Below are 17,941 nucleotides of genomic sequence, written 5' to 3' on the forward strand. Positions count from 1 at the left end.
CCTGCGTCTGCCTTCCAAGACTTGGGTGGTTTGGTCAGAGCCTTTGCCAGTGAAGACCGAGGCAAAGAAGTCATTCAGAACCTCAGCCTTCTCCAAATCCTGTGTAGCCAGTTCTCCCGAGAGCTTCCTGAGGGGGCCTACATTCTCCCTAGTCTCTTTTTTATTTGCTATGTACCTGTAGAATCCCTTCCTGTTATCTTTAATACCTCTAGCCAAGTTTAATTCTAACTGGGCCTTAGCTTTCCTAACCTGGTTCCTAGCTTCCCGGACAACATCCCTGTACTCTTCCCAGGCCGCCTGTCCTTGCTTCCACTTATTATAAGCCTCTTTTTTCAATTGAATTTTCCTCAGGAGCTCCTTATCCATCCAAGGAGGTCTCCTGGCCCTCCTGCTGCACTTCCTTCTGGTTGGGATGCAACACTCCTGAGCTTGCAGCAGGTGATCCTTGAATATCAACCAACAGTTTTGGGCCCCTCTGCCCTCTAGGGCTGTATCCCATGGAACCTTCCTAAGCAGGTTCCTGAAGAGGCCAAAGTCTGCTCTTTTGAAGTCCAGGGCAGTGAGCTTGCTGTATGCTCTTCTCACTGTCCTGAGGATCACAAATTAGAGCATCTCATGATCGCTGCGTCCAAGGCTGCCCTGGAGCATCACATTTCCAGCGAGCCCTTCCCTGTTGGTGAGCACGAGGTCTAGCATGGCACCTCTCCTTGTCGGCTCCTCTGTTACTTGCAGAAGGAAGTTGTCTTCTACACAGTTGAGGAACCTCCTGGATTGCTTGTGCCGGGCCGTACTGTCCTTAATGAAAGATGAAATCTTGCAACTCTGACAGCATCCTTTCACAGCCTATCCTCACCTTCCTCTGGCCAATTCCACCCTCAAAAAAAAAAAAAAATCTTGTCTATACAGCTCATTAGCTATCATCTCCCACCTTTATTTCCTCACAGCAACCAACCAAAAAATCCTCCACAATAAGAGATGCCTTTGTGCCACTATTCCCTCTAAACCTACTGCCTCACTTCTAAGATAACAATCATCATCCACAGAGTCCCTCTCCTAATGCTGAACTTGATCCTGTCATGTTAGTCTTGTGCACTCCAGGTCACAGTCACACATCCTCCTGGCATGTCAACTTTGAGCTGACTTACCTTCTAGTTAATTACATTCAAGAGACAAGGACAAGTTGACATCTTTTTTATTTAAGTACATAATCTCTATGGCACGACTTCATCGCAGAGACTTTTTCTAAGCTTATTTACCCTGTAACTGCACTTCACACCCCTCCAGAACCTCTCTTCCTTTGTCTAAAAGCTCATACTATTTCTCCTCACTTTTGAGCCCTTTCATGACCAAGGTCTCTAATATTCATCACATGTAATTAAGAGGGTGATTTTGATCTGCTAAGTTTGCCAGCCTTTGTCATCTACTTGTTAAAGCTGTCAAAGGAGAACATTATTTGTCTTACAGGCAGACTCTTCATGCAGGAAAGGCACCCTAAGCAGCACCTCTCATGTCCACTATTTATCAAAGACCCCTGAAAATTTCTTCTCAAAACATCCCAGAGTTCAAAGACAATCCAACAGCTGAAGCAGTAGGACCACTTATCTGTCACAATGGTCAAACGACCTTATTTGCTTTCATTTCTTCTCATGCCTCTACTCCTATATTGATGCCTTTCATTGCAGATATTAAGTTCTCAGTGGCAAAGCCTGTTTTCTGTTACACGCTTGTGTTACAGGCAGTGCAGGGGTATCCTGATCTTATACAGAATCTCCAACACTGCATAGCAGCATTAGAGAGAACACAAGGAGTCAGTTAGACTTATGTTCATCCTGCTAGTCAGTAATATTGCACCCAAACTATGATAAACCTGCTGTGCATGTATTATCAGAACACAATTTAAAAAAAAAGGTTATCTGAAAATAATTTTCCTTTCAAAATGCAGAAGGCATGAGGGGCACATACCAGATAGCAGCTGCTTGAACAGAAATACTGCTAACTTTGAAAGCTTTGCGTGTGAAGCAAGCTGTAGCTCTTTCAAAGTATGGTCCTTATGAAGAGAAAAACTTTCTTTAAAACATGCAATTATTCGTGTAAATGTAACTGTGGATTTCAACGTCTTGTTCTTCCCTTTTTTTTCTTTTCTTTTGCTTTACTTTGTTATTTCTTCTGGTTTACTTTGTTATTGCTATCTTTATTCAAATGAATACATGCACGTAACATGTTTGCATATAGTAAGATTATTTCCTTCTTCCTTTGCTTTGCCAAGAACGCAATTCACTAAATTACAGAAGCATGCAGCTGGATCACGTATAAAACATTCAGCACAGATGTCTACAGAGTTTTAAGCAACAGCTTTCACAGCCTGTGCTTAACTATCCTTAGAAGGTTTTTATTACACCACTCACTAAAAGAGAAACAAGTTACTACTCTCTTCAGATAACTGATCTATGTCCTGCGTACCACAGCTTTTCATACTTTAAAAGTCAACTCTTCCCTCAGTATTTTCTTCCTGGGAGAAAAAAAAAAAAAGCCTCCTTCAACTTTTCTTCTCATTGATCACTTAAAAATACATTTTCTCTGTTTCCTACCATTCTTTGAACATTTATCCTCATCTTTATGAAAGCTCAGGACACAGTATTTCAGCTGAGGTCTCCACAGCACCAGGCAGAGGAGAAGAGTCACTTCCCATATCCGTTTAGTCTCTCTAGAATGTCTACCACTTAAGTTCAAAAGGCACAAAACTGAACACTGAACATTTTAACTTCTAAATGACCTATTATATTATGACTTTAGAAGGAAAATATGACTACTAAAAGTGAAGTATGAAACTTGGCGGTAGACCTAAAACCCATGCTCATGTTTAGCTCCCCCCACTTCTGCACATGCATTTTAAAAAGAAAGGTGCTACAGAAATAAGCATTTTACAGCTTCCATTGGGAAGTTCTGCAGCGAGCTTCACCTACTCTTTAACTTCTCAAAATAAACTGTAGGTTAACGCAGATTTTTATAAAGTATGTTTATGACTTGCTCTTCCATTATCTTGTAAAAATAAGAACTTGGCAATAAACAGACATCCAGCAACTGATTTTCCCATTTTCCTTTTTAAATTCCTCCTCAACATTGCATGACATTACTAAACCCATAAAACAGACAATATGGTCAGTTCCCAGTTAAGTAACGGCACTGGGATAATTCAGACAAAGCTAAAATGCCAACAGTGAAACACACCATCAGAGTATAATGGGGATAAGTTACTGATAAAATTGACAGAAGCAAAAAAACAGTTTTGGTCCAAACAGCCAGTGAGGGCATAGTTAGTTCTCTTGATATCTGTATGTTTCACCTTCAGTTCAACAGATATAACATTAATAGAAAATTAAGGTTTAGTAGTACTCTCGGGAAGGCCTCATAAGCCTTGAGGGGACCCTACCTCTCCATTACATGCAATGGACACATGCTCCTTTATGCTCTCACATACACACAAGAGCTATGAGGTAAGCACATTTCCTCCTTATTTGACAGGTTCCTAGTCTGTCCCCAGAACCAATGATTTCTGAGTGCCTCCTGCCCATGGCTGCACTAGTGGTGCACTTTACCCACAAAAGCGTAACCACCTGCCTACCACTCTCCCGTACCTAACAGATGTTTAGAAAATTGAATACTGATCACATGGCAACTGCACATAGAAACAGGCAGTGGGCTGTCCCAGTTATGTTCAGGATGTCATGAAAACACACTGGAACTGTCAAAACAAGTACCCTTCACTGAATTTACTATCAGAGTCATAATTAATAGAGTTTTATGACAATATTTTAGCTCAAAGCTGCAATAAAGAGAAAGAAAACAGACCCTCTTCAGAAAGCAATAGTATTTTCCAGATACTTTTGAAGTTCTGGCTGGAGTAGAAGAGATACAAGCCCTTTTTTGTCTTCCCTACCTCCCTCAGCCCACAAACCTACAAAAACCAGATATTTAATTTTAGCCCCTTCACTCAGGCATGCTTCATTTATAACCCTCTTACCACTCCTATTTCATATTTTCTTGGGACTGTGCACAGAGCTACAGCAAGTCATGCAACCCACTAATCTTCACAAGGAATGCAGGAATAAGTAAATAAATAAAGACGTATTCAGGACAAGCAATGGCCACAAGGTATTTGTAGGAATTAAACACACATCCTGTTTTATACAAGCTGCTTTCACACAATGTCTATTTTGGTAGGATTACAGCTGGGTAGTGCAGGACTAAAAGTTTTTTGGGGTTTTTTGTTTGTTTCAGACGGTGGGAGGCAGATTTTTTTTTCTCTCAGTTGCAAAGCAGACAGAGAAATGGTAATATTAGAAACCTGACATTTTGCACTCATTCCTGTTTGCATAACCATACTTTTTATACCAAATGTAATTCCTTTGATGATTATGACGATCTTCTGTTTTGCATGATTTTACTTAAAGATTTTTCCTATACTGAGGAAACTCTCAAGACACTTCATCTGTAACAAATTTTTAGTACCTCCCTCTGTTATGCTTATTTTTTTAAGAGTAACAAGGAGGTTTCATAGCCAATGCATACAAGTTTTAAAACACATACCCGGTAAAGGTAATCATCTGATCTTTTAAGCATTCTTCCCATACATGCTTCACACTTTCTCAGAAAAATAAACCAAACTCTGACAATAGAACTTACCCTCATCTGTAGGGTTGAACCCACAGATATCACAGATACATCGAACCCACTTATTCATCTCCTCCTCGCTGTCTGCTACCAAATAGAAAACTCTGTCTATGGTGTTGATATCAAAAATATAACTGTTTTCAAATTCTTTTTTGTTGAACGTTAATCCAGCATCCACTTGTTGACACAGATTTAAGTCAATAATACGGATAGGCTTCTTGGCATGGTCATTTTTGTAGTATTCCAATACATCTGGATCGCCTGTTAAACGGCCACTGCGAAGTACAAACCATCTCCTCTTCCATGCCTGAAAATTGGAGAGAAAAAAAGGGGAGAAAAATTACTAAGAAGAAATTAAAGACTGTAAAGACCTTTTCTGTACTGTTTCAACCTGCAGTGAACTGAGTAAAAGATCAATTAGATTTCTAAGAAATTACACACCAGTTACCTACAGTTAACACAATGTATTTACATATTGTTAGAGCAGTGGACTAGAGGATTAGTGAATTTGTATTTTAAAGTTTATTTCTTCTGTATTTCAGCTGTCTTTTTAAAAAGAGAACACAGACTCAAATCACAGTTTAGAAAATGAGAAAGGATGAATCCAGTAAAGTAAAAAGGGGGGAAGGGACCAGGAAAGGGAAAAAAAAATCCCAAACATACACACAAAAAGCTTCTGAAAGAAGCCAATGTAGGCATGGGAAAAAAAAAAAAGAAACATATCTTTAAGTGCTCCACAGCATCTTGTTTCTGATATCTGCTGCTTTGGGTTGATTTTAATTCTGAACTTTTCACTGACACTCAATGATAGTAATCTGTATTTAGAGAACAGACAATGCACATATCATATGCTTCCGTCTGTTAGGGGACCTCTGCACTTGTAATATTTCTACGGTAGCACTTCTTACAGAAAAAGCTACATTATTATTTTGGAAACTATTGATGGGAATAGAAAAAATGACCAACATTATAGTTCTATCACATAAACACAGTTTCTGTGGAAGGTATATCCACAGAAGAAATGTATTTCACAATCTGGCATATTCTTGTTTTACCAGCCTTCCTGCTACTGCGGAGAGAAAGAAACTGGTCCAAGAGAAAAGCACAACTAAAATGCCTATCTTCCATTTCATTCTCGGTCCCCTGGCATAATTCTTGCCAATGGTAACTCAAAAAAAGAAACCAAGATTTGCATGCAACTGCCCTGCCAGTACCAACAGCAACTCAATTGCCCGACTTAACTGCAGTTTGGTTCCTCAGCTCTATCAGCAATACAGAATTCTATGCTATAAGCTTCCATATACGCCAAAAGTCCAGATAATAAGCACAACAGAAGAAACCAGATGTACTGCCATTGCCCCCTAGAAGAACTGTACTGCACACAAAGTCAGAAATGTGACATTAGAGCCTGGACACAGTGGGAAGACACAACTGTTTTATCCGTTTGTTTTTATGCTTTACAGCAAAGTTGGAGACCAAGGCAAATCAATGCGGTAGCCAAGCCACTGTGTGTTACAATGCAGACTCATACCGTGCCCCAAAGCACCCTGTTTAAGGTTTCTTTAGGATACTCATAGTTGCCAGCAAGTCCTTTGGAAGGACGAAAAGCCCCAACAGAATAAACAAACAAACAACAAAAAAACCCACAGGTGAGTGATTTCTGCTTTTGGCCAGTCCTGGCTACATGCAACCAAGGGAAGGAATAAAATCAGCAAGGTTGGTTCTACAAGACGTTAGGACGTGTCTGAATCTTTTCCTAATACGTAGTGAGAAACTCTTGTTTTCAAAGCTACATCCCAGTGTGTAAAGGACATCATTTTCTTGAGGCACGAGAGTATTTCGATTTCATTTTTATGTAGCCCTTCAAACAAGCTACTGGAAAAAGGACATAAAGGACAAAGAGTGAGAACTACACCATCTTCCAGCTCTGAATCAGCACCATCAGCTTTGTGCTAGAGACTCACAAAACCCTCATTGTCAAGCAGGCATGCCTTTTTTGGGTACCAAGCTTAGGAAGCTGTTATGGAAAGATAATACAGAAAACAGGAGAAAGGGAAAAATGCCAGACAGCTCCATTAACATTTGTGATCCATTCTCTAACTACCACAGCTCTAAAAGTTACACGATTTTAAGGTAACTTCTATACTTTATAAACCAAGTATGTTTATTGCAGTTGTGAGTACAGTAACTGCTTTTAAATACTGAACTCCATGAATCAAGTCAAGGTCTCAAGTAACTGTTTCTACTTAACAGTAAGTTTAAGTGGGTGAGCAATAAAACACAGTAGAACCCCCTCTAATTTACATTTCAAACGTGAATACCTTCTAGTACCACAGCTGATAAGCACTCTTCAACAACAACCCAAAAACACTAGCAAAGTTTGCTTCCTGTTTCCAAATCAAGTGACAACTTAGATGCTAGGATAACAGGAAATTTCAGTATCGGAGGCTCTCTCTCCACACAAGGTCGATCACAGATAACTGTTATGAACCAAACCACACAAAACTCTGTGAGGTTAAAGATAAAGCAGGTTTCTGAAGCTAGCCTTCAGTCATTCAGATGAAATTTTCAAAGCTTAAGTCAGGAGGAAATTGATTAGAGAGACAAGAGGAACAAGAGGAATTGAGAAGCACAATGCAATTTGTCTCACAATTTGTATAACAAAAAGTAATAAACCGTGTCAACCAGGCATCCCTCTTCTACAAGTTTATTTCTAGTACTGTGTTAAGGAATGAAAGATTCTTAGCATTCCTGACAATATCTGTGGAGTATTAATGAATAAATAAGTCTCTTTAAAAAAAAAAAAAAAAAAATCAGAAAAATCAACCAGCTAACCAGAATTTGTTTTCAGCCCTTCGGGCTACAAAATAGGAAATACAGAGTACTTAAAACACTGCATTTAGCCTACCAGCACCTGCTACTATTTTTGAAGAGTTTTCACATAGTGCGTATGTGAACATTTATTTCAGTCATATAATGAGTCACACTCACTGAAACTGGCACAGATTATATTCAAAAACAAAAGCAATTCCATAAACTACACACTAATAAGGCAGATACAAAGGTTCTCTGGATTACAGTACAAAGCACAATTTAGCAGCAGAATAAAGCTTAAAGCTAGACAAGCGAACTGACATCAGCACCCTTGCTAATCATAGTACAAAAGCGCCTCTATATTTTCTCAAAGTGCAAAATGAGCCCACATAAATCACTCTTTGTTATTTGAAAATATCTGGGATTCTTAAAGCTTGATCTATTTTTAACATTTCAGTATTTGTCATTGTAACGAAAGCTGTATACTGCCTCACTGAAACACACAATACTGTGCTATATGTGTAAGCAAGACAGCTTCTTCAATAATGGCTTTCCAAAAAAGAAATCTCTATCAGAAAGTATGCATATGTGCAAATATGTATTGCCATAAATTTAATATCCACAACCACCCTTAGCCATTTTTGTTTGAAAATTCTGCATTTTTTTCAACAGACCCTGTTACAGCCTACTCCTCACGATCACTAAAATGTTATGACTGGTTTAAGTCACAGGAAAATTGCAGGCACTATCTGTCACATTACTGATGTTATCAGCCATACATTATCAAATACTGATTTTCTGTGCTAAAAGGTCAACTGCATTAAGTTTGAGAAGTAAAAGAATAGCCAGTATGTGATTTAAACATTTTGTTCCAACACCATTATCATTTAATTATGGAAAAGATATTTGAGCAAATAGAGAAAGGGTGGGCTTTTTTAATGAAAGATTTTGAAATATATATATAAAATGTGTTACCAATATAAATAGAGTTTTAAAAACATGTTTTATAAATACACTAACACCTAGTTAGAAAACACTGCACGCAGATCAAATACCTAACTCAAAAGTAAAAATTTTCCTTGTAAAACTGTAGTACTGTAGTATAGCAAATGTCATGGGAATCAAGTACACCAAATGCCTGTGCAGGCCTTGTGAATTCTTACAAAACAAGGTTTAAGGAGGTTTGCTGCTTTTGTTTCAGACTATAAAGGCCTTGTGTGCTTCTCAGCTTGTTTTCTACTTTGAGCTACAAAGCATATCAGCTGGCCTAACATAGGACATCACCATTCTTGCCAAACATTGTCCTGTTTGTATCATGAGACCATCATAACTACAGAAACAAGCTTGTTTGCTTGTTTTTTAGGTAGGCTAAAATGTGACAAGCTGCTCACCCACAGAGCATCAAATGATCAAAGGAATAGTGGAATTTTCTTTTTTTTCACACAGAATTTTGAGTAGCTTACGAAGTAAACCCAAGAAATTCGAGTTTAGTTTTTCCACTCACATATATGCAATCTGCTGATTTAAAAGTGAGCAAATCAGCTAAGAAATTGGCAGAAAGCATCATTTAGCAGTGAAGGGGTTAGCAGCGAAGGTTTTTTTTTAATCAAAAAAAACCCAAACAAACAAAAAACCCCATACGGTCACTAAACCTGTATGCAGTACACAGGATTTACAACATAACCTCCTTACAAGGAGGTTGAAGTTGTTGCTATACCTCCCTTAATCTTTACGTTTATGGATTTTTTTTCCCTTGTCATATATATACAAGATGTACCTCATTCAGCTGGTGGCTGTAGCTCAAAGATGTAGGAAATAGGGGATGCATGTGTAAATGGAGAAAGAAAGGAAGGAGGAAGGGGCAGGAAAATAGTTTATATTTTAAGAAAGATTTAACCTTTCATTTGGATCCCCTCAAGCTGTTGCTCAAGAGGCCAAAAAATTACATTAAATGTTTAAATAAAAGCTTAGAAATGTTAAATCAAAGACAGCTTTTTCCTGGTCTTCCCCCCATCCCCCTTTTTTTTCCAGCATTTGCTCCCATGTGGTCAAGTAACTCTACTTACTGATAAACTAGTCAACCATCCTTCTTTGGTTTACTATTAGCCACAGTCCTCATGTCACTTAAAGCTTGTTTCCCTCTTTATCACATTTACAACCTTCTTCTCTTGGGTAGCATTCAGACAAAAACCTCCAAAATTCTTGAGCTAAGGCAAAGAGGGTATCACTTACATCCCTCTCTGGTAATACCTCCAATGAACGATCCGGAAGAAAACTATGTATCTCGGGCCTTCTGATCTCTTAAGTGTACAGACATTTGTGCTTAAGCTTTCATCTCTGTACTCCACAGACTACTTTGAAAGGACAGTATTTGGCATCCTCCTTCCCCAGAGAAGTCAAATAAGACTTGGAAGAAAGAAGTGACTCACCCAGGGGCACAGGGAAGGATCAAAAAGAACACCTGATGTTTTACAAACACACAACAAAACATTTCCTTGCTCCAAAAGAATGTATAAAGTAAGTGGAAGACATGCACAGCATGAACCAGAGAGAAGCAAGGGAAAATAAGCAAGGGAGTCCAAGGTCACTTCAGGATGCTCTCCTGGACATTTAAGTCCTGAATCTACTGTTGAGGTCTTTCCACATGTCTGCTGGGATCAAGACTTAATTTCTTAATGCTTTTTACTCCCATCTATTTCATTCTATCCCTCTGCCTTCACTTGCTTTCCAGTGCAAAGGTTAAACAATAGTGGAATTGCTAGATGTCTCTGAAAAACAGGAGAAAGGATCACAACCAGAAGATGGGCATTTCTTCTTTTTGCCTCCTGATTTCTAGTGTCCTGGTGTTTTGTTCATCACAGGAGTCAAACACAGCTCTGGCACAGCTTCGCTGACTCATACATTTGACCTGTGCTCAACATCCCATTAGAAGCTGAAACAAAATAAAAATAAATGTTCCTTCACACTATGCTTCTTTTTAAATCCTGTCTGTGGTAGGCATGGACCAGCGATAACTGTCACTGATGAGCTTCATCCCACAAGGCACATACTTGGGAGGACTGCCAGGAAGAAGCCAAAAGAGGTCACATTAGGTAACAGTGCTTCAAGTACAGAACTTTACTTTTCCTACTTGCTACTCTTCTGGTTTGCAGAACTAACTCCAACATTGTGAGATTTCAAAGTTTCACCTGAGAAATTAACACTTGGGTATTTCTACATGGAAATAAATTAAGGGTTGTTTTTCAGAAAGCATTTTCTGGAAATCTTTTTAAAACTCTCTCACATCCCACTTCCCCAGTGGCCATATCATGAGCACCTGAACTGAAAAATACATAATTACTACTTACTTCTGAAAGCTATTGTCATAGCACTTACTGGCATCTGCCACCCTCCTCTTCCCTAAAAACTATGTCTTTTTTTCCTTCTTTTATTTCTTTTCTGATCATAAGACAGAACAACTAAATTGAGCACCAAAAAAAGCATGTTTAGTGTCTTAACTGGAAATGCAATTTCTGCTGTTACAAGATTTGACAATAGTCTAAACATTCTACTTTTAGTAGCATAAATACTATGAAGTGTAAACAGATTACTGCAAAACAAACAAATGTGATACGAGGAAAACACTGAATACATTATGACTTTCTTTAAATACTTAAGACTTGTTTTCCAGGAAGCACCATCTTTTCTCAGTGAGCAAAATAAGGAAAAAACAGTCTCAGTGGAAATTTCCACTCTCCTGGCCATCATTCTGATCATCTGTTCCGAATACACACAAGGCCAAAATTTCCTGTTTTCAAACTATTGTCACCATTTTCTAGTCTTGTGCTGTTGATTCTAACTTTAGCTTGTCAAATAAACAAAAGAAAATACTGAAAATACAGCAGAACTATACTTCCACACAGATTTATTGTGAGCACTGTTTCATAACCAATATTTCAGCATGTGAATTAGTCTCCCAGTGTTACGCCACCAATTAAAGTGTCAAAAAAGGTGCAAAATACAATTCAGACAGTGTAGCACTAACTGCTGCTTTATTTTGTGAATCTATAACTATTTCCATTTTCCATAGGGCTTTATTTTCTGCCTTGTTTTTTTTTGTTTCTTTGGGGTTTTTTTAAAGCCTTATGCCTATTCCCAGTGTAACTGTGCTGCCAGGTCTGCATCACCTAATTCACATTGAACTGATGCTTATTCTGTCTGGTAGCATCAGTCACTTTCATAAATACTTTTTCTGCAGTATGTTAGAGATTTTTCTAATGGCAAACACAAATTTTTCTCTGTCATACTGTGCACAGCAGAGAATTATTATTTTTTTTTTTTGTCAAAACAGAACCAGAATTTAGAGAGTTACACAGAGCAATAAAACAGATCTGCAGGAGAGCCAGGACCCTGAGCCTTCGTTTCACTGTCTCCAAGTTAGGATCCTATACCAGATCATCCCTTTATTATCCCATCTAATTCTGCCTATAGATATTATGCCATTTCTGGTCATTTGCAAACTTACCTTTTCACTTCTAGTTGCTCTACTTCACACCACCCACCCTATGTGGCTAAAACATAACTCCCTAACAGTTTTGCTAGCAACATGTTCCCAGATATTAGCTTTGCCATCCCCTCTCACTGCTTTGACAGCAAAGAAAATATAACACTTGTCACAGCATAAGGAGAAGTGTATCTGTTGTACGTCCCTTATCCACACGTCTACGTGGTCTTTGGTTTGCTGCCCTGTTTCTCAGAATATTTCCAGAATATGGTCTTTTCCTCCCTGATCACAAATGTGTTCTGATCATCTCCCTCTCTAGTCTCTCCCATATGCATCCTATTTAAATAATACTGCCAGGACAATTTCCCTTCTCTCATCCTGATCACATTGCCTTCCATTTTAAAGTTCTCAATTTATTGACTTGCTTTACTGCAGTTTTGAGCCTCTTTTCCTACTCTTACGCTTTTTCTTGTTAGCGAAGCCAATGCGCTTACTTGACTGCCTCCCTCTTGCAAGTCACCTCCTATTGCTTTGCTTTATCACCGACGCAAGATTTGGTTTATTTTAACTTCTCTCCCACTCCTCTCATCCTTCTTCAACTTCTGAAGGCTCCCCAAATCAATAAGCAAGGGCATGACACCTCCTTCTGTCAGATTCCTCCTAAAGATCAACCTCTTTGATAGTACTTACAATCACCCAAACCAAATTGCAATTTGGCCTTGCATCAGATGGATTTATTCAAAAGGTAATGTTTTTGTGTCTTCATCAGATGAAGTTCGGTATGTTGTTTTGTTTTAAAGTTGCTTCAGTCTGTTCATCAGCTCTTAATTAGAAGTCACTCCTCCCCCACAAGTCTTAGTTTAAGACAGCAAAACATTCATGGTAGGTTATGCCCTTTTTATTTTAATGTGTTAAAATGTGTTTTTTAACATTAGTTATCACAAGGATTGCTACAGTGCTGACAAAACCCCCTTAACAAGACAACTAGAGAAAACACCAGCTGTGCTGTTTGACTCAAGTTCCACTATTGTGAGCTCATGGTGTACGTTTTGACAAGCTGCATTAGAGCAATGCACAGAAAAATAAAAACTTTAGGATTTAAAAGACACAATAAACCCAAAGCTGAGAGGTCAAGCCTACACTCCATGGATACCAACAGCTTTCCCACTATTGGTCAGGGATGAAACATTCTACCATACATTTCTGTCTACTCATTTCTCATTTCCTAGGAGGACAGTCATTTTGAAGCGGTGCTTGTACCAAAGTGTGAAAAAAATCCCCATTCTTCCAGATAACAAGCCCAGTGCTTTTTATAGTATTTCATACGGATTTGCAATTTTCCTTCCCCCCACCTTCTTACTTGCCCATGTAGTTATCTATCACCTGCAAAACGCTTACAAACAAGGAAAAGCAAAAACATGCAATCCTGACTATTGTGGATCTTTTAAAGGACACTGCAGTTTCAACAGACATACAACACACACTTCAGTGCTCCATGCTTGGATTACTCAAGCATGCTCATGCTGCATGCAAAATAGATACTTCTACATATGACAGTGGCTAGGCATTCTGCACATCACCTCTTCAACAAAATACTCATAGGCTTAAATACTGTGTTTTGTACTCCCCATAAAAGAAAGGGGATTTGAGCTACAGAAGCAGTAGTGTCTCCAACTTCAATAGGGAATGATGAATAAAGGGGTATTTAGTAGTGAATTAAGGAGAACAGCGCAAAGATACCCCTTAATTTCTACAAATTGCCTCCCAACTAACCAGCCTGGTTTAACCTACTAGTTGTAGGCATAATGAAAGAAGCTCCTACACATCCATCAAACACACAGGGAAAAGTCTCCAAAGGAAATTCCAGACAATGTTTTAAATAATCTCTACAAATTAAATTTAGGACATGTTGACACTCCATCGTTATCCATTCCTCATGAGAGAAAGGCTGTACACTAGCTGACATATTTGCAAATTGAGGACCTGCAGACCAAAGCAGGAGCCTTTCTTGTAAATGAGCCAGCCACTGTTACAGCAATGAAAAGAGTGACACCTATTCAAGCCTCTTTACTCAGACACAGTAAAGCTAAAGGAAATCTATTGTTCTGACAAGGTATTACAGGGAGAATCAACACAGTACTTTTAAAATACTGTAAGCCATTGCAAGGAATTCCTTATTGTAAGAAAGGGGATGAATTAGGAAGGGCATGCTTAGTGTTTATATTTTAGAACTAAAATTACTAGCTTTTCCATTACAAATATACAGATCAGCAATGTGCATGAGCCAAGTGACTAGATATGGCTGGAAGAGCTGCTAAAAAAAAAAAAGTTTTTTCTGAACAAAACTGACCTGAAGAACTACAGCGAAAAATTGATTTCAAACCAAACAAGCACAAAATCAGAATTCTTTGCAAGACATTACAATACATAAATTGCTTATATTATGCTACTTAAACTGACTCCATTATAACAAAAATGCTTTTTCCAACAGTGAAAATATACTTTTAGATTCAAGTAATTCACTGAGTAGTAGCAAAATAGTTAAGAAATCAAAAACCTGCCCCATCACATACCAATAGCATATTTACCTACATACCAGCACACTGGAAAATTAAGATGCTTTGGTATAATTACTTGGATTAGCTTACAAAAGACTCCTCTTGCTCTCATCAACTCACATAAAGTTTTCTACTGTTTCCTAGACTGTAACAGTACCCTCATGCCATATGTTATTAGGGTCAACAGCTTTGTAGAGTTTAACCACCGCAACAATTAATTTATCTTTTTTTTCCTCCCCGCCCCAACACAATCTCTGAATCGGGATTTGTTCTGAAACCAAATCCTTCACACAGCGTTGCCGCAACTGCTCACCACAAACACAGAGGAACCTGAGTGCCAGGACCAAGCCCTGGTCTGCTCACAGCAACTCCCTGCAAGCCTCCCTGGTGACAAAAGTGAAGTAGTCACAGCGGGGTCTTAACAGCCAAGAAAGCACAGGTGGTTCCTCAATAACCATAAAAATGTTAAGATAAACTAAGCATTTTAGAAGTTTGCATAAACACACCTATGCATGCCCATGTATGCCTGTAACAAACTGAAGCAAGACATTGCAGGGCTTCTACTTACTTCATGGTATATTTATTTTTTTTTCTTTTTTCTTGAGTTAGTGACAAAAGATAACAAACAGAGGTTTACACTCGTGCTTCAGAAATACAGTTTACCCAGTCAACCTGTCAAAACAAAAGCTACACCTCTTTTTGAATTAAAAAAAACCACCCCAAAACCTAAACAGTTTCAAGTAAAAAGATAACATTCTTTAAGGAAGCCCCTGTTTACTTACTCCAATTCATTCTCCATAGGCATAAGTTACAAAGAAAAGTAAACAAGAACAGGTTTTTTTTCTAGTTTACCTCTTCAAGTCTTCAAAAAATTTAAGCAATGTCCTGGCCATTTCTGTAGTTGTGTCTACCCCAAAATAAGCAAAGCTTTCTTTTTCCTGCTGGCTTCCCACCTCACTCTACACCACCCTATCCTCATAACCTTTGACCAACAGGAAGCAGACACAATGGACTGAAAATAACAGCAATTGTAAGATTTCAAATGATTTAATACACGAGGGGTGGGCTTAAGATTTGAAAAACTTCCCCTGCTTTGGTTTTTTAACAGTTGCTTGAAACACATGTTATCTACACAGGCTTATATTTGTCAGAGATCCCAGCCTGAGAAGCAGGCTAAAAACTGAAACTTACAATTAAGAGCACATAGGTACAAATTCTGGCATATGTTCAGATTCTGCATTTATTAGGCTACTGTATACATATTTATACAGATATGTTATTACTAGGTAATTATATACAACTAAATTTTCTGACAGTGTAAACAACAGCAATAGAAGTTTCTTGCAGCATTGTGGTTTTGGGTTTTTTTTGGTGGGTTTGGTTTTTTTTTTCCAAGTATCTTCATTTATCTGAGCTTTTAGATCAGTAACAAGTAACCCTAACCCTATGTCCCACAGAATAATATGACATTCTGGTAAGAAATATAACCATCAGTCCGTTTCAACACTGAAGTTAAAGCTGTTAATAAAAAAAAAAAAAAAACACATGGTGATGGAAAGCCACAGAACAACTTGCTAATACAAAAGAAAATCTGCTGATTATAAGTAGCTGATGTACACTTCGTGCTGTAGAAGGAAGGACTTTTTATCTTCTCCTCACATGAAAGCCCAAAGCAATGAACTCAAAGATAGCTTCATTACCAGTTAAAAATTCATGTGCTTTAAATTATACTAACATCTTGGCCTGAACAAGTGACGGTTACAGATTCCAAAGTCCAGATAGGCAATTAAGAGCGTTTCTTTTTATAAGTGCCTTTTTTTTTTTGTCTTGCACCCCAAGTACCAGCTGGTTATTAGTTTGAAAACCCACAATCACATCCTGCTTCTGTCATTTCTCCTCAGAGCCCTCAGGTTCCTCCTTTGCGGTTACACCACAATACATACGGGTCATGGCGATAAGAGCAGAATGAACTAACTCAGAGGGACTCGCCTCTTGTCTAAGAGCTATACTGTGTCATCTGGAGAAGGGAATGGAGGGGATAACGAGTCAGCGTCATTTTTACACAGACTAAATATCTCTAACACAAGATGACTAAATCAAAAGTCCTTTCACAATCACAAAAGCTGGCAATGTCCTTTGCCTTGTAAATGCCAAGCAAAATTTTGAGTATGTTTGCTAGCCCAAGCACACATTTATTACGCATTCACTATCCATCCACTGCACATTAGGTGCTGCTTGGGTTTCTTTTTAGAGGCATTTTCATCATGGAATTACAGTAGAAATATTATTTTCTTGGCAAGGGAAGCTAAGGCACCGCATTTCTGCAGGATAAAACCAGATCTACCTTGTCAATGAAGTATTTCATTAAGGTCTGCAAGTGCTCAAAATAACCACAGAAAAGCCCCTCATAATATATATCAGCATGGTATCCACAACAACTTCCAAATATATGGACATCCATATTGCATATGAGCAAGCTTTTGTGCACAGCAGCAGAAGCCGTCACTGACACACTGTAACAGTAGCTTGAAGTACAAATGGTTCAACAAGGAGACTAAGTACAAGGGTCTCTGCAAACCTGCAGTTTAGGAGTCCCCTGAAACCACTTTGTCTGCTAATAGGATCCTCCTTTTCCCTTCCCCCATTTTAAGACACAACCCGATGCCATCACACCAAGGAATAACAGAGAAAGGATATCCTGCCTAGATTTTCCATTATACAGATCAAATCATCAATCCAGAGAGGTCTTTTCTTGCACATAGGATAAAAAGAAGATGCTTCCAACTGATAAACCCTGAGAGGAAGCAAGGTTGGCTCCACAACTATTTTTAAGTAGTTAGCACTCACACAATGGCCTAAAATTAATGGCCAACCCCCAGGGTCCATGAAGCCTTCGTTTAAAAAAAAGCATTGGAAAAAAAATAAAAATTAAGGAGTTAGCATATTTGAGGGAGAAAATTTTAAAAAAAAAAGGGGGTGGGGAGGAGGAACAAAAGAACTAGAAAGTGGCAGATACTATCATCTTCTTCCCAGATTCACCTTGAATTAAGTTTGTATGTTTAGTTTAAGTAAGCGAAAAGTAAGTGAAGAGAGAAAGCTGTATGCTGTTTTCACTAAAAATGAAGCATTCCCTTCAACAATTGCTGAGAGAAAACCTACTTTACAGCTCTTGTCATTTTGACTAATACACCTCTGCTGTATCATATGACAAAAGGTAAATAAACATAAAAAGAATAATACCTTTATGTAAAGGTATCATGAAAGAAAGAACTTGTTTCTCAGACTGAATTTCCAAGACTGGCTATCACAGCTGTGCTGCAGCTCCCAGCTGAAGAGCTCCCTACATTTCACCACCTAACAGACAAAGAGCATTTAGTTTATCAAATGGCCAGTGTTTCACATTTAGCTCAGTTAA

General features: G+C 38.4%; 1 protein-coding gene across 11 annotated transcripts in view; it reads right to left on the reverse strand.

Annotated features, from left to right (window-relative positions):
- Window positions 1-17,941, reverse strand: part of GAB1 (GRB2 associated binding protein 1) — a 101,705-nt gene that overhangs the window by 39,124 nt on the left and 44,640 nt on the right. For 10 of the 11 annotated variants that reach the window (XM_061441681.1, XM_061441709.1, XM_061441717.1 and 7 more), the window contains exon 2: window positions 4,684-4,978. In XM_061441681.1, the coding sequence (XP_061297665.1) occupies window positions 4,684-4,978 (295 nt within the window). Of the gene's footprint in view, window positions 1-4,683; window positions 4,979-15,378; window positions 15,596-17,941 lie in introns of those variants that run through there. The other variant, XM_061441761.1, reaches the window with a different exon arrangement.

The sequence above is a fragment of the Pezoporus flaviventris genome, unplaced genomic scaffold, assembly GCF_033815535.1.
Source record: "Pezoporus flaviventris isolate CSIRO_AGI_PZ_B2104156 unplaced genomic scaffold, CSIRO_AGI_Pfla_v1 ptg000002l, whole genome shotgun sequence".
Lineage (NCBI taxonomy): Eukaryota > Metazoa > Chordata > Aves > Psittaciformes > Psittacidae > Pezoporus > Pezoporus flaviventris.